The 25299-nt window shown below is 42.7% G+C and overlaps 1 protein-coding gene across 1 annotated transcript; it reads left to right on the top strand.

The window, feature by feature from the left end:
- Positions 1-374: 374 nt before the first annotated feature.
- PNISR (PNN interacting serine and arginine rich protein) lies at positions 375-24010 on the top strand. The gene is made up of 12 exons (XM_026038312.1): positions 375-536; positions 11106-11224; positions 12462-12647; positions 15077-15300; positions 16964-17150; positions 17412-17602; positions 18122-18259; positions 19037-19136; positions 19849-19902; positions 21233-21403; positions 22279-23380; positions 23639-24010. The coding sequence occupies exons 2-12, from the start codon at positions 11137-11139 to the stop codon at positions 23667-23669; spliced, it is 2472 nt and encodes an 823-aa protein (XP_025894097.1). The 5' UTR covers positions 375-536; positions 11106-11136; the 3' UTR covers positions 23670-24010.
- The last annotated feature ends 1289 nt before the right edge of the window (positions 24011-25299 follow it).

Raw genomic sequence — 25299 nt, 5'->3', positions numbered from 1 at the left:
AATCCTTCAACTGTTGCTATTGGTCTCGGCAGCGGCCAGAGGCGCCGCCCGGGCCGCTCCGCCCCGCCCCGCCCCGCCCCGCCGCGCCGCTAACGGCCGCCCCACACTCACTTGCCGGCCCTGCCGCCCGGAGCCGCCTCCTCGCGGCCTGGCGGGCGCCTCCACGCACAGCGCGGCCCCGCTAGACATCCGGGTCCGCCGACGGGCACGAACCGCCCGCTACCGTGACCGCTCTCCCTCCGTCCCCCCCGCCGCGGCCAGCGAGGCGCCGCGGGGAGGGCCGCCGCTGCCCTCAGCAAAGATGGCGGCTGCGCTGGCACGGGAGGGAGCGGCCGCGCGCCCTCACCAAAGATGGTGGCGGGAGGCGTTCGCGTCGCCCAGGGAAGGGTCAGCGGCGTGACGCGTTCCACTTCCGGGTGAGCGCCGCTAGGCGCCATATTGTCTTGTTCGTGAAGACGAGGAGCGAAAGGAGGGGGGAGAAAACGGCTGTGAACTGCTAGTAACGGCAGCGCCCGCGGCGGGAGGCGGGGACGAGTGTAAGTAGAGGCGCGGGCAGCGCTCGCCGGCGCTCCCGGGGGGCTGGCGGGTGCGAGACTGGCCCGGTCCTCCCCTTCGCTGCTCCTCCCCCCCAACCCCCACCGAGCCGAGCGGGGAGGCATCGGAGGGCGCCAAGCGCAGCGTCCGGAGCCGCCGCCGCCGGGCGGGAGCGCCGAGGCCTGGCCGAGGAGCGGGGAGCCGCCGAGCTGCTCGCCCTCCGGCCGCCGTGCGCATGCGCCGCGGCGGGGGGCACCGGYGGCGGCGGGAGCCCCGCGCGCCCCCGTGCCGCCCAGCGCGCATGCGCCGCCGCCCTGGCGGGGGTCCCGCCGCGCCGCGGCACTCGGCTCCCGTTACGTGCGTGTGCGCATGCGCAGGCCGGAGGCGGCGGAGGGGGGTGGGGGGGGTCTGGTCGGTGCCCTAGCCCGCAGGGAGCGAGACGGGCCCGCGCGGGAGGGCCCGGAGACCGGCCCGGGGCCCGCGCGGCCCGGCGGGGGCTGCCCGGGGGCTGCACTCGTGCTCCGTGCCCGCCGGTTCGCGGCCGAGAGCCGCTGCGTGCGGAGCTGGGAGCCCCCTGGGAAACGGCGCGCGCCCTGGGGCTCCGGAGCCGGCCCTGCTGACAGGCCCAGCGCAGATGGAGCGCCTGCGTGGAATATACCTGCTGTTTCATGGGCCTGCTCGTGAGCTCATCCCGCTGGAGCGCTTCGCAGCAGTCAAATTAACGGTGTTGTCACACAGCAGCTTTGCAGGGCTCCTGAGCCTGCTTCTGCAGCTTGGCAAATGCAAGAGGGTCCAAAACGGATCTTGAAGCAGACCAGAAGTTTGTGAGCCTTTCTCCTGTAAGCGCTTACACAGGAGACATTTTAAGTACTTTTCAGGGAATTGCATGGAGTTCAATGCTGAATTAAACAGGCTTGAGATGTGCTAGGATGAGCCTTTGCTGTTAAGGGTGCGCAAATCCGCCTGGAATTCATATAGTTCCCAAAATAAGTTAATTTACGGAGTAATCTAACAGTGGAGGTGGTTCTTCACTTCATCTGTTAAAGTCTCGCCTGTTTTTGCTTGTCTGCAAGACCTTTACTGAAGTTATGGGAGATGGAGAGTAACATGAGCTTAAGGATTTATTTTAACACAAAGGGTCAGCAGTGTCTTAAGAGACTGTAGCCTTCCTTCAAAGTGTAAGGTGGGTTTGCAGACAAGATTGAGATCTTGCTTTGCAAAGCCAAGCCTGCAGATGAGAGTCGTCGCCGTGCGCAGGGGTGAGGAGCTTCCTGCCAGCCAGGAAGCCTCTCGCTGCAGCTCGTGCTGGCCACAGAGCCCAGCAGGAACTGAGAGCCTTGGTTCTGTCGGGGCACAAGATGCCAGCGCTATTGTGAATGCAGTAAACTGGAGACAAGCTGCCAATTATTCATTTGTCTGGGGCAACAATGAACCTTATGTCATCTCTGCTGTTTTGCCATTGCAAGACTTCCTATACTGTCTTTCCGCATGTCATGTGGGACCCTGCTAGGTTGCTCTCTATGCCGTTGGGCCTAGAGGTTCTGCAGAACCTAAAAGCCCCCAAATTCAGTGTTGTTCCACAAATTCTCAGTAGACACTTACTAGATCATCTGCAATAATAGACGGTGGTTCATTTTCATTTAGACTCAGGATTATGCAGGGATATTATGGAGTATAGAGTCTCTTTTTTGTGACAGAGGTACACTGTGATCAGAAACCCGCCTTCCCCAGTAAATAACACAAAGCAACTACCCACGGATATGTGGGCAGTACTTAGCAGTCATTCTTGCTTCTCCCTAGCTAATCTGTCTTGCTGCATTTGTTGTTGGGGGTAAAATCTCTTCACAAACAGGGATAAATACCTGTTTATCCAACTGTTAGTTACTGCATTTTGTTAGTTGGCTGTTTGGTCCAGAGCACGACCTCCAAGAAGCAGCTGGGCAGTGTGCTCTGCTCCAGGAGAAAGAGCATGGTGTGCTGCATGTCTAAGGGGAAGCCTGGTGTCAGATCATAGAATCATAGAAAGCTTAAGGTTGGAAGGGACCTCCAGAGGTCCCCTAGTCCAACCCCCTGCACACACAGGATCAGATCTCCTAGTGCAGTGACATGTGCACAGAGTAACTGCATCCATTTTTTTTTTTTTTGCCAAACCCAGTAGAATTTTCACTGAAAATACTCAATTATTTTTTAGTATTTTTGCAGTAATTCACATTTTAATGATGACTTCAGTGCTTCCTGGTAGTTGAAGGAATGCATGTTCGTCCTCATGTCATCCAAATACATAAAGTATAAGTAAATGCTATGTGAGTTGCTAGTATCTTGCCATTTTGTGCTTTTAAAAAGGTTGGCTACAGCTCAGTGTGCCTGCTGTGAGTTTAAGTTTAAAATAACAGAAGTTGGAAGCCTCACTCTTGGAATGACTCACTGTAGAAGTTTTCATAGCACTTTTTAAAAATTTGGCTTTTGTTCAGCCTGCTTCATCTTAATGGCACCGTAAGCATTAGTCAGACATGCTAACATGTGAACTAGATTCTGGAAGACTTTGTAGATAGCAAACAAGCAGTTTTCTTGAACTCCTTTTTATGTTTCTATATTTGGAGTCTTGGTCAAGCATTTGGAAACTCTGCACTTCTTGTTCTGAGAGAACAGCATTTTTTTTTTGTTCTTCTAAATTTGGTGAAGTAGTTAAAACTGACTCCCAATGCCAGTGATACTCACCTGTAAATGAGCTGAAGGATTTAACACATTTTTTGACTTGACGTTTTGTAAAGAGCAGACAAAACCACGGTCCTACTGTTTCAGGTTCTCATGAGAAAATACATAGTATCTCAGCTCGGGTGATGCCTAGATACTGTAGCAAAGGCTTTGGCCAAGTCTAAGTGGGACGGGTGAAACATGGTAACGGGCCGGATAGTGAGCCCTCCTCAGAGGTGTGCAGCAGTCCTGGCGGGCGCTGACTCCTAAAGCTTCACTTTCTGGTCAGCAGGTGTGTACAGAACCGTACAGCATTGTAGCAAAGGTTGGTTTATCTGCTGGAATGGAAGCTGGTAGGTTTGACTCCGAGGGAATGTGCCTGCGGATCTCCCCAGGAACTCCTGGTGCTCCTGCGTGGTGCAGAGGGTGGAACATTCTCCTGTGCTCTCAGTTCTTTCCTGCTCCCGACATGGACTGGCTCCATGGATCTCCAACATGAAGACCACCTGCTGCTGATGTGTGTGGAAGCTCCTCAGCACTTTTTTTTCTTTTTGCTACAGTGGCTGTCTTCTACAGATACAGAAGAGGATTTTTTTTTATATGCATATTTGTTTTTAGTCACACCTATAGTGTACGGATTCATACAGTAAATTAGTGTTTTCTGAGGCACAGTCATGGAGGAAATGCTAAACTGATGCTTCCCTCGAGTTTAGCTTACACTGAGACAGATATCCTTGGAGTTTGCACGGACTGAACTTTACTGAATTTGGACATGGGCTCAGCTGGAGCCATGTCTGTGATGGACGTGGATGGTCTGGGCTTTGCTCTTCTTTGGGAAAGTTGTGAACTATTGCGAGGGGTTATCCCTGGAGAATTTATGCATGAGTCCTCGTAGCCTTGTCAGTGAGGTCAAGGCTGTCACAGCCCTGATGAAGTAATGGCATAAGGAGAGAAAGAGGGGGAAAATGTCTTGTGAGTGAGAGCACTCAACTTGATTCTACTGGTGGCATTTTTCTACTTCTTGGCTTGTTTGTAACTGTGCAACTTCTGGTGTTGTAAAAGTATGCATATATTTATGCTGCTCACAACAGAATGGTTCTGCAGAATTCATCATGCAAATTCAGCACCAGCCTTAAGTCACTGCGCTAGAAGTCCACAGTGTCAACATCCTTTTGCAGCAACTCCCTCGAGTGAAAGGAAGAGAAAACCCTACGTTAGATCAAGACACCGCACACAGGATTGGAGATCGGATCGGGGGTTTCAAGGACCTTTGCTTCCCAGAGCTCTTTGTTTTCTTTAAGGTCCCTCTCCAGAGCCTAGACCTACACGGACTGGAGATGCTCTGTCTGCAAAGCACATGGTGCTTTTGAGATCCTCCTTCCCAAGCTGTGACCTGGTCAACCTGTTGCAGCTGCAGAAGGCCACAAAGAATCAGACTGGTTGATACATTTGCTAGAAGCGTGGAGGTTATTTTGAGCTCGTACCAAGAGGTTACCCAGCTAATGACAGTGATTATGAAATATTTAATCAAAATTAAATGCATAATAATTACCTTAGTGTAAGGCGTATTTTAGGGGCTTTCCCTCGAGCTACTCAGGAGACCTAAAGATAGGAAAAAGTAATGACTGCAATGACCGTTTGACTGAAAGAAAAAGCTTTATTTCCTTTTTCTTTATTATTTTTAACTCTAGATATTGACTGATGAAAGGAATATAAAAAAAGAGCAGAGCTTCCTTAAAGCATGGGGTCCAAAGACCAACTGTTTGCATAGGGGTTCTGGGTATCTGCTGTTTCAGCATCTTTTATTTTAGCTAAAGGATGTTCTTTACTAAAGTACCGTGTTTGGAAGGTTAAGATCTTTACTTGCCAGAGGAATTTCTGCAGGAATTTCTGCTTAAGAGTTGCTCAGATTGCAAAGAAAACTTGTCGGGCCATCTCTCATCACAGGTGCAGTTGTCATTCAAGGATGATGGGTGGCCTCATCAGGAAGGTGTTACGGCCTCTCTTCTGCATCAGAAAGCATTTGATTCCTGGCCAATACTGGTGTTTCATTACTAGCCTGATTCAGTAGGCTTCAAAATCATACACCACAAGTCTGCTTGCTCAGAGGGCTGAGAAAACCCGATAGCAGATTGTACATTTGAGATTTGGTCAAATGATGTTGATACCTGGTGTAGGAATTCTCAACCTTCATCTTTTCAGCTCATAACCCAGCAGAGGGTGCCTGTAACTTTCTCTTAGGACAGTCTGAGGCCTGGGCTGTGTGCTGCTTTCTTGGAGTTGAGCCTGTTGTGTGCACGCTGTTTAATCTTGCTTCTAACATGTGTTTGTTGGACAATGCAATTGAATAGGGAACTTGTTTTTGTCTGTCAGGGTATTCCTGGTTCCAGGAATTTTCCTGTCATGAATCAGCACCAATCTCCAGATCTTGTCCTCTTCTGCAGGAGCTGTTGATATGCAAGGCATTTTGTCTGGTGCACTTCAGAGTTAGGCAGCTGTATGACCCTTTCATTGAAGAGCATGAGATTTTCCAATGACAGGAGATTCATGGATATAGGAGATTCTTAGAGCAAGGAAGAGTCTGGCAAGAAACAGCACAAGAGATGCACTCATTTGACTGAGCAGATATGGTTGGTTCTCTTCATGGTGCTCTTACGAAGTAACCTCAGCTCCAGAAACTTCTTGGACGGTCTACATGAAGGCATTCACACACTATTTGAAGGAATCGATCAAAGGAATTCACATTTTCCATTAACTCTACTAAACTTTATTCAGGGACAGTTTTTGCTTGTTTGCATGGATTTTTTTTCTTTTTTTTTTGTGTGTGTGTGTTTTGTGGGCACTGGTAAGGGCACAGGAACCACCTCTCCAAGCTCTGGTTACTGGTAAGTAGCCTCCACATCCTACCTTTGAGAGCGTGGTGTTTCTGGTGTGTCATTCTGCTCCGCCAGAATATACCTTATTTGAGGAGGAACAGGGGGACTAAAGAAGAGGGTTTTGATAGCGAATCTAGTCGGCAGCTGAGATGTGCCTCACAAGTGAGGAAAGGATTGGAAATGTGCTTTTTTAAAAAAAAAAAAAAAAAAAAAAAAAAAAAAAAAAATGTATAAACTTAACTTAGGAGATCAAATTATGTAATGGAATTAACATATATTTTCAGGTCTTAAAAAAAAGAAAAAATCCTAGATCTGCTTTTTTAAAAAAAAAAAAAAAAAAAAAAAAAAAAAAAAAAAAAAAAAAGTGTTCCTTCTCTGTCCTGAGAGATGTGCTTACCATTTTACTGGGTAAAATCCTAAAGTACCTAAAGTAAACAGTTCGAAGTCTTCTTAGTTTTTTTCTTTTCTGGGTGCTGTTGGCTCTTAGAGGTTGCTATGTGTTGGGGATCAAGGTAAGTCCTAGATATGTCCTTATTCCTGGTTCTGTTGCCAGGACAGATGCTTTCACCAGCAATACTCTTGAAAGTGTTCCAGTTTTCTTGCCAGCAATTTGGTAGGTGAAAATGTGAGTAGATCCAGCCTTTGAATGTAAATCAGTCTTTTAAGCTTATGACAGGATATGCTTCTGAACATGTTTGCTTTTAAAAGCAAAATTTTGTGGTAGCCCATTAACGTCTCATAATTTGCGACAGGTACATGAAAACTAATGATAATTGACTGTGGGTTTTTCCTCGTGATTGTTTTCTTTTGTATAAAAACAGAACAAAAAGTCAGAATTGGCTTCTGTTTTTCCAGTGATGAACAGGTTTTTAATCGATTCAGGTTCCAACTCTGATCCAACATGCAGGAACAAATCTTGGAGCACCAGTAAATGCCTCTTAGGAAATACACGGCAATACAGAAAGTCTCTAACCAAATGAAAGGGAGGGCAGAGCAGCTGAGCAGGAGGGCTGTAGTCCGGTGCTGTGGCAGGAGCTCCGTGTGCCTTTCCCTGTGCAGGTGGGCACCTGTAAAGCCTGTTCTGGAGCCTTTTCCCTTTTCAGAAGTTGTTGCATGCTCATCAGCCAGCAGGGACATCAGAACCAGAGCGGCTTAATTGACATACCTCTTTAGTAATGAGGTTTCTTCCTAATGTTTGTATTTAAGACTTATGAGGTATGCCTAGACCTCCTTTAAGTGGAAAATAAAACATTTCACTGGAATTCGGATGCTCTGCGGTGTATTTGGCCTTGTGTTATTAGTGGGAAATCAACTTAGAGCTGCCCCGCTGTTGGGTGAGGACATTTTCTTTCAGGAGATACTGACTGACCTGGGCATTTCATAAGAAATCCAAAATTGTTTGGGTTTTGGATGTACATTTTGGATGTACATTTTAATTTGATCAGAGGGATCCTTCTTGTGTCTGTAACCGATTCCCTGGAACAGGCATCAGCCTGGAACAGGCTGCCCAGGAAGGCTGTGGAGTCTCCTTCTCTGGACACCTTCCCAATCCGCCTGAATGCCACCCTGTGCTCTGGGTGTTCTTGCTGGAGCAGGGGGTTGGACTAGATGATCTCTAGAGGTCCCTGCCAAGCTTGAACATTCTGTGGTTCTGTGATTCCCTCTTCTCCACCTTTTTGTTGTTTCTACTTGCCCGTGTGAAAGGGATGGCTTCTCTTCGTCACAGGCATCAGCACGAGGGGTCCCAGCTGTTGCTGGGCTGACACAGAGTTGATTTGAGCGGGCAGGGGATGTTGTTTCCCCCTCTGGATTTGGGCTGATTTTGGTGAATTTAAGGATGCCGAGTACTTGGCTGCCCTTTTCCTGCATGCCTTTCCTAGGGGTAATTTGTGGCCTCCTACAGTTTATGGGCCTCATTTCAAAACTAATTTTGAGGGCGCTCACATCTGGCTAGTCCACTGTGGGAATACTTGCCTCAGCCTGCATAGATACTCTTATTTTTAACATCTCCAAAATAGCTCGCCTAATGTCTTCTAAGAATCTCACAAAGTGGTGGTATTCTACTCTTTGGGGCCTCAGGTAGGTTTAAGCCCTAGCACAAATCATTCCTGTTCACTGGCTGTGGATAGTCCATGCTAAAATATATCATTTAATTCTAAATACTAAGAGCATTTGAATACATGTTATTTTTTTTTCTTTCATTTGTGTATTTTAAGGTTAGTTTTATTGAATAAAGCCACTCTAAACTTTGTCAATTTTGGTCCCTCCTCATTCAATTCCCATTTCTGTCAAAAAACAGCAAAAGGGGAAAATTGAATAAAAATAGGTAGTATGTGAGAAATTGTTTTGGCCATTTTTTTCACGTAATATTTGAGAAGTGCTTGTGTGTACATACACGGATACATAGAGAAAGAGCTGTATTTGCTCCAATACTTGTGTAGCACGTGTTTCTGATTAGCAAAGGAAGTTTTATGGTAAATTTGATAGCAAAGCTGTTTGCTTGAAAGCCAGCAAGTTTTATAGTTCCAAGCTATGCAAAGCACCACTCTTTAGCTGTTTTCCTAAAGAGAATTCCTAAAGTTCAAATGCAGTGCAGAAGTAAAACCTTGAAAACTCAGATCACAAATGAACATCTGCATTTTTTTCAAGGGTAGAGCTTTCGAAGCCAAGCCGCTCCGGTGGCATAGTTGGAATCAAAGTCTAGAGAGAGGATCTGGGCCTGTGAGTAAAGAAGAAAGAGGTAGAATATAAAACATCCTTTTCAGTGATTAATTCACTAGAAACAGATAATGAACATATGAACAGCTACCAATTTTTATTGCAAACTAATTGTGTAATTGTTGTAAGTTGGAACCTGGCAGAAAGATCTGATTTATCCAAGATTTTAGCACAGAGGTGCATCTGGTAAAACAAAAATAAATCCTATCTGATCCTGTTAGGTCAAAACTGTATGTGGGCAGCTCTGGCTCAGGTGAAGGGAGGTGTTTTAATAATACTGTCACAGTTTAACCTTGTCAGTCCTTGGCTGCGCTTGTTTTAGGCACAGAACTTTTTTCCAAGGTAGTACATGTTTAGTACTGTACAATAAGTACTGTATGATTTAGTACAATAAGTAATGTCAGAAATACCAAAATATATTTTTATCATTACTATTGAATTTTAATGCACTGTTAATTGGAAATGAGCACCATGCAGTAGTTCAGTTCTCTGAAGTGATGATGCTGAACCACAGTTGATGCAGCTTTATTTTAATGTGTTAACAAGTTCATTTTGACATTTGAAAGGTCTTTGGATCCTGAAAGGAAAGGTGAATTAAAGGAAGGATGAAACAGAATGATTTACTTTCTTAGTTTAGGCTGATAATGTTTGTGTGAGGTTGTTGTTTCATACTCTGTGTGTGAAATGTGTGTGTATGAGTTCTCAAGGGCTAAATGCTGCAGGACAAGCTTAAATGTGGCAACGTAATTCTCTACTAGCTGCTTTTGGTACATTCAACCAGTGCAGAAAAGGTGGCTACGCAGATACAGATCAAGATGCTGGTGAAGAGCAAAAGCTGTAGGCACCTTAAAAAAAAACAACAACAACAAAAACTTGAGTATCATAAAAATGTTATTGAAATTAAAAGAATAGATTTATAGATTTAATTTGGCTTTAAAATAGTAAAAGTAGCAAAATAGGTTTTGCCTGATACCTTTCTGATTCCCTTTCTCTGGTGTTAAACTTGGTTTGGTCTTGTTGAAGGTCTCCAAAAATGTGTTGGCCCCTGCAGTATTCTGAGCTATGTACATATAATTTTGTATTGGCTTGAGTGTAAGCGGTCGCAAAACTAAGGCTTTTTTTTCTTTTTTTTTTTTGAATAAAAACAGAGTTTGATGAAAATATGGAAAAACAGTTTCTCCCACAGCCATCCAGGTGTTGCCCTGCATCCCCCAGTACGATGCTGGGTGCTTGCCAGCCTGGTGCCCACGTGGGCAGTGTTTCGCCACCTGGGATGAGGTGGCGAGACCCTGCGCAGGGGTCGTGGGCTGGGGGCTCGGAGGAGGCGGCGGGGATTCTGTGGGGCACCCCCACCTGGGCGCCTCCCGTCCCTGGGGCCTTGGGGAGCAGTCCCTGGAGCGGCTCCGAAAGGGCCCCCGCGCTCGGCCTGCGAGAAGGCGGTTGGGGCGGCGCGCAGGCCGTCGCGCCGCTCGTTGCCAGTGGCATCTGCGCGTGAGGCGCGCGGTACCCGAGGGCCTTGGTGCCCGCCAGTGGGCCTACCTGGCAAGTCGCTGTGTCCCACTTGTTTCTGCTGCCTGCTCCCAGCAGGGCCCTGGAGCAGCTCGCGGAGCTCCCCTGCTTTTAAGGCCTGCTGCTGTCGGCTGCCCCTCAGCGAGCAAATATATTGGTCGCTCACCAGACAGCTTCTTGATGGTGATAAGGGAGTGTGTGGTGGATCTGCATGTGGGCCGTGGAGTTTTTCCTCCGTTCTTAAGGCATCTTGCACTTAGAAACTTAACGCAGAGAGCATCTGGTACCTGTTAGTTCTCCAGTGTAATTGTTAATGACCCGTTTACAACACAATGACTTTACTTTTACTTGGTTAACAGCCTTGTATGGAACTTCTGTATAATGCCCCTTTTCCCTAAAAAGCAGGCAAGAATATAATTTAAATGCTTCTGTTTATTTGACTCTCTTTAAATTGCATTCCTTGTCATACATGGGGGTTTTGGGTTTTTTTGTTGGTTTGTTTTTCTAATGGAATTCCCATGTCTCTCCTTGAATGTTATTTTGTAGTTAATTTCCTCACAAGAGTGTGGAGGAAGCATATACTAATCCTCTGAAATCTTGCGATAATATTTTCAGATATTGCTCTAGAGGATGAACAGTTTCCTCCAGCTAAAAGTACTGAGACAGCGTTGCTTCAGCTTGCTTTGGAAGGCTTAAATGTATCTGCAATTATATAAGTTTCAGTTATGTGATATTTCATGGGCATCCGTTTAAACATACAACTATTATTTTTAGTTGAAATATAGACTATATAAAGACTTAAAAGATGTGGGATCAAGGTGGACAACCTTGGCAGCAATGGCCTTTGAACCAACAGCAGTGGATGCAGTCATTTCAGCACCAGCAAGATCCAAGTAAGTCCTGAAAGCTTTGCAGATTTCGTTTTGTCTGTTGTAATCTCGATTTTAGAATATTTGTTGCCCATCATTACTGATAATTGCTTTGTTATATCTGGTTTCAAGATAATAGGTTTATGATGCTTTTCAGAACAACTTAGAAAATTGAATCCATACCTTGGTTCCTAGATTCTGACAATTTTAATACTCGATATGCAAAATAGACCTGTCACTGGGTTTCGTGGTTAGATTACCAACATTACACCAGCCAGACAGAGGTGTCTTTAGGCCTCCTGTTCTCTTACAGAAGCTGAGAGCTTCTCAGTTCTTAGCGAAGCTAAATCCTAAGCAAGCTTCATTTGAGAAAATCTGCTTTGTCACAAGTTCAGTGCCCGCGTGGCAGAACGTTTTGATGCTGATGTGCACGTAGAAACCCCATCCCCACACCCTGCAACAGGTGATACAGTATTTATTTTAGGTTAAGTAGTGATGATCATGGCAGAGTTTATTCAAAAAAAGAAAAGACAGTAGGATATATTGACCTTAAATTATGTACAAGGTAAAAATTTGAAACACCCATTGGTAGCCAGAGAAGAGGTGGAGGGAGGTATGCAAACTAGAGTAGAGTGAACAGATTGACTGGTTTAAGCAACTGGCTACCTGTTGCTTAAACTTTTGTAGAATCAACATTTGTTCATTTGATAATGAGCAATAAACATCCTCCTGTTCTCAGGTGACAGTGCAGTTCATTTCCTACTGGTAGGAATAATGGTAAATAAGATAGATGGAGAGAGCTCTTAACATGAAGGAGCATTGCAAAAAGCAGATGTTATACAAAGAACATGCATTGCACAATATTTTCTAGCTATGCATCTTTCCTGAGGTTGAATCTTTACGAATTAAAAATATAAGGGTGTATTTCATTCTGACATGACTAGATAGAGAGAGGAGAGGAAAAAAAAAAAAGAGAAAAAAGCTGTTACCATGCAATGCTAATGTGAACCTAAAATAATCTGCCTTTTGGCGCTTCAGTTGCACACGGAGAAACTCCGCTTCAGCAAGTATGGGTGCTCTGATACTGGCAAGCAGTTTGTTTTAGTGTGCGCAGTGAATAAGCAACCACGGTGCTGGTGGTACTTGCTGAAGGTAAATCCTGCCCGAGGGGGCCCCTTGAGCAATTAGGCCTGTAACTGAGGAGCAGTGTCACACTCGGACATGCCAACACTAACCTTTTGTGTTTCTCTGATTATTTTAGGCCAGATAGACTGGGCTGCATTAGCTCAAGCATGGATTGCTCAGCGAGAAGCCTCAGGGCAACAGAATGTAGTGGAGCAACAGGGAATGATGCCAAACGGACAGGATATTTCGGGAATAGAATCTGGTTCAAACAACCATAATAATTTTCAGGGAGATGCCAACTTCAACAGAATGTGGCAGCCAGGTTTGTCTTCCTTCCCTTTTTTTTTTTTTTTTTTTCCTCCCCTATAATTAAGTGTTCTTTTTGTCAGGCTTATTTTGGGTTTGTGGATGCCCTGGCCCTTGGATTTCAATATACAATGTTAGCAGTAGGATCAGCTAATTAAGCAAGTATGAGACTGCTACTGTCCAGTCAGTGTCTTTCAAAATTTGGGTAAGAGTAGAGATATGAAGGTCTTATGACACAACCCACTAATCTCTATATAAATAAAACCCCTGTTTTATACTAGCACTTATGCAATAGATGTATTCTACTCCTGAATGTTGTAGAATCATAAAGTGTCAATGGCAGTTATATATTTATTTCCCCAAATGTCTTCTTGCATGTCAGTGGTTATCCCAAAGCACTGGGACTGCAGCACTGAAGGCAGCAGAGTGCTCTAGAATTACAGAATATCTATTGCTCTCTTCTATAGCCAAATATCTACTTCTGGCATGATTTTGACATGTAGAAATTCTTGAACTCTTTAAAGAATTTAAAGAGTTAAATTTAATACTTTAACTGGAAGATGCTGGCTTGAACTTTCTTAGAAACCCGAGGAAGGAGATGGATGAAATTCTGTTTATAAGGTGTAATTTTAAGACATTATGCATATAGAGAGAGGTTAATATTTGCCTTTTTTGTCTTGCATATCTGATTGTCATATGTAATTTTTCATTTATAAGTTAAAGTCGGTTGAAAGCCTTGTTAATATTGATTACTTTCAGGTCTTTGCGACTGTCTACAAACTTTAGTTTTTTTCCTTCATAAATTAACCCAGACCACCAGGCACATGGTAAAAACTGGATCTTTTTCACCAAGGTTTTTTTCCAAAGTTGTATTCCGAAGCTTTCCCAGAGGCTGGGTTGTTTCAGCGTGGCGCGGTGCCATTGGAAGCTTGCGAGGAGAGCAGGTGTCGGTCTGCGCGCGCCTTCCCGTGGCGCCCTGGAGGACGTGTCCCCTGCCCGCCCTGCTGCCGATCGCGGGGGCGAAACCTGCTCCTCGTGCCGCAGCGCCTCAGGCCTGCCTAAGTGCAGCAGCACTAACTAAAAGTTAGTCTGTCATTGTTAGTGCCTAAAAATTGATGTATCACTTCTCACATCAGGGTATCACTTAAATTCAACATCACTGCCCTGGGCTGGAAGTTTTTGTAGCCACATGTAAGAATTTATGCTCTACTATAAGGTAATAAAAAGCTTATTCTAGCTGTATTTCTGTATTATAAGCAGAAGTTTGCACTGTAGTAATTGTCCTTATTGAACAGCTGTGTTCTTTGTATGATTCTGCAGTGCTGAGTCCTTCATCCCATCCTTCATCCTGCTTCATTTGTGGGGTGAAAGAGAATAAAATCTCTGGTGTTAGTTTTGCTAATAATCACAGAATGGTAAAAGTGGAGAAGATCTTTCACTAATAAGAGGGTGTTATGAGCTCAAGCTCCTCCAGAAAATGGAGAGCAGGAAAACATCCACTCAGAATTAGATTAGAGAGCCAAAAAATTAATGCCTTGTGTTGATGGGAGCTATGTCAGTAAATTGTATGGCATGTATGACATTATTGGGTGTATCGTTCAAGGAATAGGTTGTTTCCAAGTCTTTTGGGATACTCTGATAAAGACCTTGCTGATGCAGAGCCAACCCAGCTCCCCCTGATTTAGGCCACTTCACTCTTAGTTTGTAAAAGTACCTGCAGCAGTCGAACTACATTGTATTAGCCAAGATATTCCTTCTCATACCCTGTTTCTAGAAGACTTCATCTTTCCTCGTATCCCTTGCCGCTTTCTCAGTCAGCACCTGCTCTGTGCTCCTTGGAAGCTTCCAGTCAGAATAGAGGGAACCAGGCATTTTAAATATTGTCCAACATTTATATATTTGTTACATATATTCGTTAGCAGTAACTGCTGTAGGCCTTTCCCAAAGGATAAAATGTGCTGTCCCAGGAGGTGTTGGCCCCGGAAAAAAAAAATGGAATCATCAGCTAGACATGACCTTGCAGGATGGCAGTAAAAGGAGTGATATAATCAAATAAGGGGACTGCCAAGTAGAGAGTACACAATAATGCTGATGCTGACTGTTATGCAGAGGAATGAGAGGGCTCGCTGGTTTCAAACTTGAACAGCACAGAAGCAGAGAAGGAGGGCAGTGCTTTAGGAGCTGGTACAATTTGAAAATGTTGTGGTGGACTCAAAATGTACAAATTTAGATATTTTTTTTTCCTACAGAACATATGTTCTGGTTCAGCTGCAGCAGTTTGTATTTGTCTTATTTGGCCAAGGAAATTATTAATCAATCCAGTATAATACAGTCTGCAGAGCAATGATTCTTCATAGTTGTACCATCTGTGTTGAGCTGAGAAACCTTCTGTCTCATCTAAGTCTTATTAACTTCACGCCGAATTGTATTCTAACCCCTGAACAGAATGGGGAGTGCCTCACCAGCCCCCTCATCCTCCTCCAGATCAGCAGTGGATGACTCCAACCCCGGGGCCGATGGAAATCGTTCCTCCGTCTGAAGACAGCAACAGTCAAGACAGTGGGGAGTTCGCGTCTGACAACAGGCATATGTTTAGCCAGAACAATCACAACTTTGGGGGACCTCCTGATAACTTTGCAATGGGGCCAGTGAACCAGTTTGACTATCAGGTGAAACATATTTGTTGCTTTAATACTGTAGACGTGCAGAGTCCCTTCCATGGATGTGTTCCACTAATATCATCTAGCGGCGACTTTCATTCTTCAATTCTACAAACAACTACAGAATCTGTTATCTGCTAAGATACAGTTTTACAAAACACTTGACAGAAGACGACGTTAGAATATTCAGTTTTACTTTGAGGCCAGTTTTTTTTTTTTCTATATTAGCAGTGAGAAATGACTGCTGTGTGCAATTTCACTGTTTTAAGTTATATAACTAACATTATAAAGCTTTGTGTGTATAAAAAGAAAAAAAAGAAAAAGTTCAGAAACATATAATTAAATGTGCTACATACAGGACTATTTTCTACAGTACATTATTTGCAGGAAGATAGACTGGATGATCTTTTGATCTTTTCCATATCCATCTACTGTGATTTTGTGAATAAAAAATGGTATTTCTAAGAATCCACATCCAATTTTTCATCATTTTGACATATAAGTTTTGTAGTATAATAAGAGGCAGTTTTAGCCCTGATAATAAAAGGGGTCATTACCCAACTCTATAAACACAGAAAGCTTATGGACCTTTCCCCAGTTTTCAACACTCTGCAGTCACAACTCTTGAGATGAGTGACAAGCTGCCTTTGGAACATCTTCCTGCTGTCCATAGCCAAGCCCAAGGGAAGCCTGGCAGAACTGTAGAAATGTGTTTCTATCTCTGGCTGACTTTTTGCTGTTAGATACTAGATACTCGTGTTCAGCAGTAACATTGTACAGGAGCTGATCTAATCATTTTCAAGTACATTAGCTTATAATAATTTCCTCAAAATGTAATTTCTCAAAATTTTCTAAATAGGGGGTAAGATTTGTTCTTCCCACAGGAATGTGAGACCTTAAGCTGCAGTGGAAGAATATGCTTCTACTTGCAGGGCTTAACTTGCTAGGCAGTAGAACGTAGTGAAAGCTGTTTGATGCTACAGCTTTCTTCCTTGGCGCTGCCATCTTAAATAGTTGCATCAGGCATTTGTGAGTACAAAATACAACAAAAGCTTTGCCTCAAAGTTTGTGACTCTTGGGTTGTATAAACTTTGCGCAGAACCCAGAGTCTGCACCAAACTTGTATATTCAGGTATTTAATATTTTAATCAACAATAACATTTATTTTTACTGATAACATCCATGAATAATTACTCTAAAATGCACAGTGCCAAAACTTTTGTGCAGAAAAAAAATGCACTTTTAATTTCTGACCTCAAGTTGTAGATGGAGAGGAAGACTACTAATGTAACCAGACAAAACCCTTGTTTTGTATATGCCTTGTTTAGCTGCATGCTCTGATGATGAACTGGCAAGAAATGAGTGGAGTTAGAGGGTGATTGTAGGGCCTGATATTTAGCACATGGGAAGGGAGATGCTTTGAAGCCCTTTCTGCTTAGTTAGTATCCGTGCTTATACTCTAGAAATGTTTTTCAAATCTGTAACTTAATTTAAATATGTTTTTAAAATCTGTTTCTTGAGGACCGCAGGATTGGGAGCAGATTGGGAGATCTCAGTAGCCTAAAAAGCACGGATTCCTCCTTGCATGGATTTCTCTAGACCGCCTTGCACACGTGCTCGTGGTGTATATGGTGTTAAACGTGAAGAAAAATAAACTGCATTACTCTTTCAGCATGGGGCTGCCTTTGGTCCACCCCAAGGTGGATTTCATCCTCCTTATTGGCAGCCAGGACCCCCGGGGCCGCCGGGGCCGCCAGCCCCTCCGACACCTCCGCAGAACCGCAGGGAACGGCCCTCGTTCCGCGACCGCCAGCGCTCGCCCATCGCGATGCCCGTGAAGCAGGAGCCTCCGCAGATCGGTGCGTGTTGACCCCTCTGTCACTGCAGAAACACCAAGCACTGCCCTAGAAAGGGATGGTAGTTCAGAAAGGATTTGAAGACCTTTTTTCTTCTTTTTTTAATACAATGCCTTAAAAAAAAAAAGGAGAGGAAAGCGCTGTTATTTAATGTGTTTTGTCTGCATTCTGTTGACTTGTTTGAAGGAGGGTGGAGGGCTTGGTATCTTTGTATTTTGACCTTTTTATGTCCATCCTACAAAACTGTGAACTTCACTTGTGTAGATGCTGTGAAGCGTAGAACTCTGCCGGCCTGGATTCGGGAGGGCCTGGAAAAGATGGAGCGAGAGAAACAGAAAAAATTGGAAAAAGAGAGGATGGAGCAGCAGCGTTCACAGTTGTCAAAAAAAGAGAAAAAAGAAAGCGAAGAGGCTGAGGAAGGGGATGGCCCACGGTTACCTCAGAAAAGTAAATTTGTAAGTAGAAGGCCTTTGTTCAGGTTTATATGTCTTGAAAGGTACTGACTTTCTGGTCTCTTCAAAAGAGAGAGAGTCTTTCAGTTTGTCTCTTACTTAAATTGTGTGTTTGTGACTAAATCTTTGTTAATATTTACTTGATATTTAAACTTGTTAATGCCTCTCAGATAAATTTTTATTACTTATTTTGTATTAGCAAAGAATGATAAAATTATGTTTGTTTCAGTTTTATGTTCTGGGAACACATTTGGTCTTTAAGGAGGTGTGAGTCCTAAGTAAGGACCTGAGCTTACTGAGACATCGGTGTAATTTGTTAAATTGTCCCAATATAAAGAGCTTTGTGTTATGTTCACTTTAACATTTAGCCCATTTACTTGCAGTTTTGACTGCTTGTTTGGCGCTGAACTGAGAGTGTTATCCTGTGTGGGAAGGGATCTGTCTATCATATTCATTACTATAAATTAATGAGCTTTAAATCTTTTCTATTTTTATCTGAAATGTACAATGCTGTTCTTACAGGACAGTGATGAGGAAGAGGAAGATGCTGAGAACACAGAAGGTGTGAGTGTTGGGAAAATCAGCAGGAGTCCATCCCCAGCTCCTCAAGAGGAGCAAAGTGAACCAGAGATGACAGAAGAAGAAAAGGAGTATCAAATGGTACTAATAATCTAGTTCTGACCAAGTATTTCTATTTGCTGGATTTTTTTTCTTGACAAAATTTAAGACATCTTTCTCTGACTGATGCTGTGCATATGAGTATAGTACACATCATACAATGAAGCAGAGTTATATTTGCATGTCTTTTTATGATTTTTTTTTTAATATAGATAAGGACATAGATTGTGTAACTCATGTTTAGCATAGTAGAGGAAGGATACAGTGACTGTAACCTTTTTGTTGACCCAGGTTCATTCTGTTTTGGTTAACTCTGCAAATTTCTGAAAACTTTTAGTGATTAAATGCATGCATTTGAGATCTGTGCTTCAACCTCGGTTTCTATGCAAGGAAATTTTAAGAAGTGTCTCCTTGCAAGGAAATGCCAGAAATGTTTTAGGTCCTGGACCAGCGAGAGTTTCACTGGGTCTGGAAAGCTTTTGGCTCCACTGTCATAGTTCTAGGTATAGAACAGGGAGAGTCACAGGCCCATGGAAACCAACAAACCTGATTTGAGCAGTGGGAGGCAGTGATTGCTAAACTTCTGGCTTTTATATGTCAAGTGTAGCAAAATTGCTGCATTTCATGTACAGCTTTTCTGATGATGTTTTTTTTGTTTTCCTTTAAGTGATGTCTGCCGAAATAAACCATTCAATAAAATGTGTAAAGAATACTTCCGTAGCTATTAAAAGAAATGAAGTTGTGTTGGGGAATATAACTTAAATGTCCATTTTAGTCGTGAGTTTTTTTACCTTTAATCATGTGTAAAACTTTCTTCAGATGATGATGACAAAAACGCTGCTGACAGAGATTCTTTTAGATGTCACAAATGAAGAAATTTATTATGTGGCCAAAGATGTGCACCGTAAAGCAACTAAAGGTATGCCTTTTTTAAAGGAAAAGGAAGTTTCCTGTGTGAATATTCTATATTTGCATGTCTCTAGAACACTTACCCTCTGTCCCCCAAGAACAATCCCAGTTTAATGCATCCGACTTGATAGAGTTCCAGTCCAGTAATCATGAACTGTTATCACTGTGCAGTGTATTGTGAGTTACTTCAGTTACTCCATTTCCTTCATATAATTCATTTATTTAGCTAAAATGGTGCCTGTGTGTCAATCGCTTTTGAGTTGTAGCTGTTTCTTAATGCTATCATTTTTATCTCAAGTTCTTAGCTGTTCAGAAGTGAAAAGAGACGAACTTTGAATCCTCAATTAGTAATTCTCTGCTTTCACTATTAACATGTTACTCAATTTACGTAGCAAATGTTTTTAAACATAACTGAGTTAAACGTGTAACTACTGAAACTTGAAAATTATCACGTGCAGATGCTGTAACTTGAAAAATGTTTTATGAATGTAGATTTTTTTTTTTTTTTTTTTTGTTCGCTGTTAATTTGCAGTTAAATTCTAAATCTTCGTGGTCAGAAAATCTAGAGTTGGTTTTAAATGGATGATACGTTTTTAATGTTTCTTCTCTCCCCTCCAAGAACAGCCATAGTAGTAGATTTAACAATACCGTAGACTCTCATGCCTATGAAATCGTGGCTATTTGTGTTAACATGTTGTTCCTGTTGTTGATGTGATACAAAGCTCCTGCAAAACAGCTGGCACAGTCCAGTGCACTGGCTTCCCTCACTGGACTCGGTAAGTAGGCTCCTTATTTTTGAGAGGGCTTAAAGGGGGAGTTTCACTCTTGCCTTGCATTGCTAGAAATTGTATTCTGAAACGAGGTTGGAATAGCCCGGGAGTGTGGGTCGCTTTCCGATAACTTGATCGTTACCAGCACCTCTCTTTGTTTCACAGGTGATCCTACTGGGATCAGTGGGATGGTTTTTGGAGTAAAGGACTAGTCAGTGCGAGTTAGTGTGTCAGAATCTTGCCCTAATTTTGAAAAATGCATTAAAAACATGAGATAAACTTGCTTTTCAATAAGGTGATTGATCCAGGAGCACACTGCAGTCTGTTAGAGAGAAGAATACGGTTTCTATGTTTTTCTCCTGTTTTGATCCACCCAAACATCAAAGAAAAGTTGATAGAACAATTATGTTTGAACGCAAATTGTTTGTACCTAAAAATACAATGTTTGGAATTTCTAGTTTATTGAAAAGCTACATACGTGCAGAGGCTCCCATATGTCAGATTACGAGTTAAAGGCAACACAGGAAAAAGAGCTTGAGATTCCAGCTTAAGGCATAACAGCCAGCAGAAGATCTTTCCCAACACGCACTTGTTGTCATCTAAAACCATAAGGCAACAAAGTGTCAATGATCACTGGTGTGTCCATTACGTGGTGTTACAATGAACCAGTTTGAAGGTTCTCATCCCGAGTGTTCAGACGCTTTAAAAGTGCTTTAATAAAGATCATAAGAACTTCAACTTCAAAGAAAGTGTCTCCATGTCAGATGTTTAAATTGACTTATTTTTCCATCAGTCCAGTAGTTATATCTTTAGGGAGAAGAAAGACCATTTCTGTTCCATCTCTGTGCCTTTCAAAGTGCAGTGTTTTCAGAATAGAAAATCAGACTAGAAATATTGGTTATGGCATTCAGAGCTTCTGTTGCCTCGGACTGCGGAGACGGCTGAAGTCATTTCACAGATGTCTTCAGGGAAAAGTCCTGGGCATTTCCCTGCTTTCTCTGTACTGTGTTGCTGATAGGAAGGCATTGTTATGATCTCCACACGTTTGTTTTTTTTTTTTTTGCCCTTCCATACAATGGAAAAAGTGTCGTGATCACAGTGGTTGCCTGACGAAAATAGACAAGCTGTTCCAGGAGGAGTAGAACCAGACCCTAAGCACCACTGCAGATATGGGGGCCTTGATCACACCAGGCAAAACAACATGCCAGAATAAAGTGGCTTCTGCAGAGAAGAGAAAGTGAAGGAAGGGCAGTGTTACTCTCCTCTTTGCCCCCCCAGAAATATTAAGAACAAAACTTAATCTTTCCTCGTGATAGACTGGACTTTATGCACGCAGGTGGACTGGGTGGTTATGGATCAGGAGACAGCGAAGATGAGAGGAGTGACAGAGGCTCTGAATCATCTGATACCGATGAGGAGGAATTACGGCACAGAATCAGGCAAAAACAGGAAGCATTTTGGAGGAAAGAGAGAGAACAGCAACTATTGCTAGAAAAACAGCTAGAAGGTAAATCACCCGTTTCCCTACTGTGCTGCTCTGTGTGGATTCTGCTATTTAAGAGCTTATGTTAGTTGCTTTCAGTGGAAGAACGTTCTGAACCAAAAATATGAAGCCAAATTTAGAAATACTGATCTTTAGTAAAATATTTTATTGAAAAGATGTTCAAGCAACTTCATAAAAAAAAATCACGTTTTAGTTCTGAAAAGCCTGCTTTTAGGTTGTGTAGTCCTGTGCGGAATGCCCTCCACAGTGTACAGCAGGAAGGAGGCTGTCGTTTCTTTGAGCTTTCAGTTCAGTGCTGCAGGTGTAACTGAGCTGTGACTGAGGCATGTGCCCATGCTCTGTGCCTTCATAAACGGATTTGGGGCCTAATACTGGGGACAGACTATTGACCCCCATCTCTGAAAATTATTGACCCCAGCATGGCAGGTGTGACTTGGCCACACACAGGCCCGGGAGGGAGGCAGGGAGCGCCGGTGCTGCCGGGGGACGGAGTAGGGAGGAGAAAGGGAAAATTGAGTGCGTGGGGGTTTGCAGGAGAGGGAGTGTGTTCATGTGGATGGGCTAGGAGGGCTGGAGTTCCGGGCAGCTCCTGGTCTTGAGCCACTGAAAATGAAATGATCAAGTAGTTCTAAAAGTCTGTTGTTCCGCCCTTTTCCTGAAATAGGGCAACAATTGTTTTAGAATTAAAACAACAACAAAAGAGAGCTCCAAGAAACAACAAGTTGTTTGATAAGTACTTTTATGATGACAGTCTGTTAATTGTAAGTGTTGGGAAAGGTACTTGGAAATCTTGTTCTTTTCCAAAAGTAACAGGGTGGAAATTTTTGACATATTACTTCTAATTACTTCAAATTGTATTTTTTCTCTCTTATTTTTAGAAGAAAAGCTACAAAATGAAAAAATGTCAAAAGAGATGAATGAATTTATCAGCAAGGAACAAAACAGTAATTTATCATCACAGGAGGGAAAAGAAATTGAAGCAGATATGATTCACGAAAAGAAAAGATCTCCAAATTCACTGTCACTCGACATGGAAGTGAAAAAGGAGGGTAAAGAAAAGGAGAGGACAGGCAGGAGTAGGTCCAGGAGCTCTAGCAGTGGTAGCAGTAGCAGCAACAGCAGAAGCAGCAGCAGTAGCAGCAGCGTGTCCAGCTCCTCATACAGCACTAGCTCAGGTAGTAGCCGTAGCTCCTCCCGTTCTTCCTCTCCTAAGAGGAAGAAGAGGCATAGCCGCAGTAGATCCCCCTCGCACAAAGTCAGGCGCAGCAGAAGCAGGAGCTACTCGCACAGAAACAGGCGAGAGAGGAGTAAAAGCAGGGAAAAAATAAGGGAGAGGAGAAGACCCAGTAGAAATCTGAGTGTTGAAAGAGGGGAGAGGCGAAGGAATCGAAGCCCTTCCCGGGAGAGGAGTTGGGATAGGCACAGCAGTCGCTCGAGAGACAGGCGGATCATCCGAGCCAGCCGCAGCAGAAGTAGGGACAGACGTAAAGGCGAAGACCAGCGTAGGAGCCCTGCTGGGAACAGACACAAACATAAAAGCGATGGCAAAGACCAAGAGAGGAAAAAAGAGCAGGGTGGAAATACAGATAAAGACAGGAAAAAGAACAGGGAAAGGGAGAGAGATCAGGAGAAAAGAAAGGATAAGCCAAAAAAGGAAGAGAAAGAAAGTAAGGCTGGCAATCATGATGACAGTAGGTTAAAGAGGAAAAGAGACAGCGAAAGAACTTTCATTCGCGGTGATTCAATATCTGTGAAAATAATAAGACAGGACTCCAGGCAAGAAAGCAAAAAAAGTTCTACCAAAGATAGCAAAAAGCATTCAGGCTCGGAATCTAGCGCAAGGAGTAGTTCTGAATCACCAGAAAGCAGCAAAGAAAAGAAGGCCAAGAAAGCGAAGCATATCCGATCATGCTCCGTGGAGAAATCTCAAAGGTCTGGTAAGAAGGCAAGCCGCAAACACAAGTCTAAGTCACGATCAAGGTAGTATACTTTTTAAGTATTTTGTCTGACTTTTTTTTTTACTTTTTTTTTACCTTTTTTTTTTTTTTGCTATTTGTCTTCATGTGTACAGCATATGAAAATGTTTTTTTTTAATAAAGTATGGTATTTATTATATTTCTTGTCTTAACTTCAGAAAAATCTTTTAAAACTATTAATTATTAAGCCTGAAGTGTGTGTGGGCTTGGGGGTCTTTTATTTTTTTCAATTAACTTTCTCCCCTTTTCCTTTATTTTTCAGATCAACGTCTCCTCCTCGTCGTAAACGCTGAGGAATGATATGGCACAAGTGCTATGACGTTTAAAAATTCCATGAGTTATAAAAGGCTTGTCTCATTATAGAGGCACATTGTGGCTATGTAGGTGAAACCAGAATCCTTTCTTTTTTTTTTTTTTTTTTTTTTAATCTGTAAATAGGTGTATTTTTCTCCAAATGCTGCTCAGAATTAAATACCTAATAGGATTTCTTTGTATTACACTTTTTTTTTTCCAAGAACGGTAGTGCTTAATGAGAATATAAAACATGCCATTCTCTTTCAGCTGTAATGTTCTTAAATTACTCTTGAATGTACTGTGATGTCAATAAAGCTCTTTAGTTCATTTTTGTTTATAATTCTTGCACCTGAATTTTGTGTTAAGCTATAGAAAGTACTTTTTTTTAAAGGAAAAAAAAAGGCAGCTTTTTGGTACAACAAATTTTTAAAGTACTTGGGGGAAAAAAAAAGAGATTTTAACATAAAACACTTGTATGTTATCCATGGGCGTGATGAAATTAATCTGTTGGATGGGGAGTGTGGAGAACAAAGAATAGACATCGTATTTTTTCTTTAAGTATATGTAATAGTTTTTTTTAAATTTCTCTTTTTCTTTGGATATCAAGTGCCATATGCTGTGTGTGTGTGTAAAATATGGGTCACTGTAATACAAGCCTATACTTAAAGAGACTGAACAGCCCTTCAGGAGTATGTGCAACTAAATGGAGTGTGACAGTGTTAAGCTCTGGAACTATATTCCTCACCCACTTTTATTTGACGCTCAGAGAAAACTTTCTGGATAGTCAGGGTTATTACAGGAACGAGACTCAGCATTTTAGGTGTTTTCTTGAATATATTTATAAAGGGACTCAGTACATGTTAGAAAACAGACAACAGATAAACTTTACATTTTGGCACATGCATCAAGTGTGTAGTCAGCATTGAAACTGATTATTTTTGTTAGTGTTACGAAAACCGTGATTCCTGTTAAGTCAATACATTGCTTAAAAAGCAACTTAATTAAATCTTTGATTTTTAGTATTACCATAAAATGAAAGAAGTCACTGATTACCTCCTTATTCAGGACATAAACCATTGTTAATAACAAGACTGTGAAATAACACTAATAAAATGAAAACAGGCAAATAAAGACCAACCAAAACAACCCTAGGCCAGCGACTGTTACAGAATTTAAAAAAGATTAATGATCTGTGCCTAGAAGGTGTCGTTTAATAGCAAGTGTGAAAAAGATGAAAGGCATCAAAGTGAGAGGCCTCTTTGGTGGCTCTCTCTTATAAGAAAAATATATGCTGGTGTCAGCAATTTGCAAAGCTTGCCTTCTTGAGCAGATTAGTTCATTTAACTAAATGTAAAGTTCAACTGTGTAGCATTTTTGCCTATGTCAGTTTTTTTCATAAAAGATGCAGAAACAAGTTTGGTGCTTTGGCAAAGAAGCCATGTCTGTACAATTACTGAGCAGGTTAATGGCTGGGCCACACATGCATTTTTGTCATACACTTCTACAGCTAACTAATCATTCAGTTCAGTTACAAATAATATGTCCCCTCCAAATTGAAGAACTTTTACATGAAGTAGACTAAGCAGTCATACCTGACAGCAAAGTAAGGGGTGATTTGCATCATGCTAC

Source organism: Nothoprocta perdicaria, unplaced genomic scaffold (assembly GCF_003342845.1).
Source record: "Nothoprocta perdicaria isolate Ctin4 unplaced genomic scaffold, notPer1 scaffold_207, whole genome shotgun sequence".
Lineage (NCBI taxonomy): Eukaryota > Metazoa > Chordata > Aves > Tinamiformes > Tinamidae > Nothoprocta > Nothoprocta perdicaria.
This window is presented reverse-complemented; position numbering and strand designations above follow the sequence as displayed.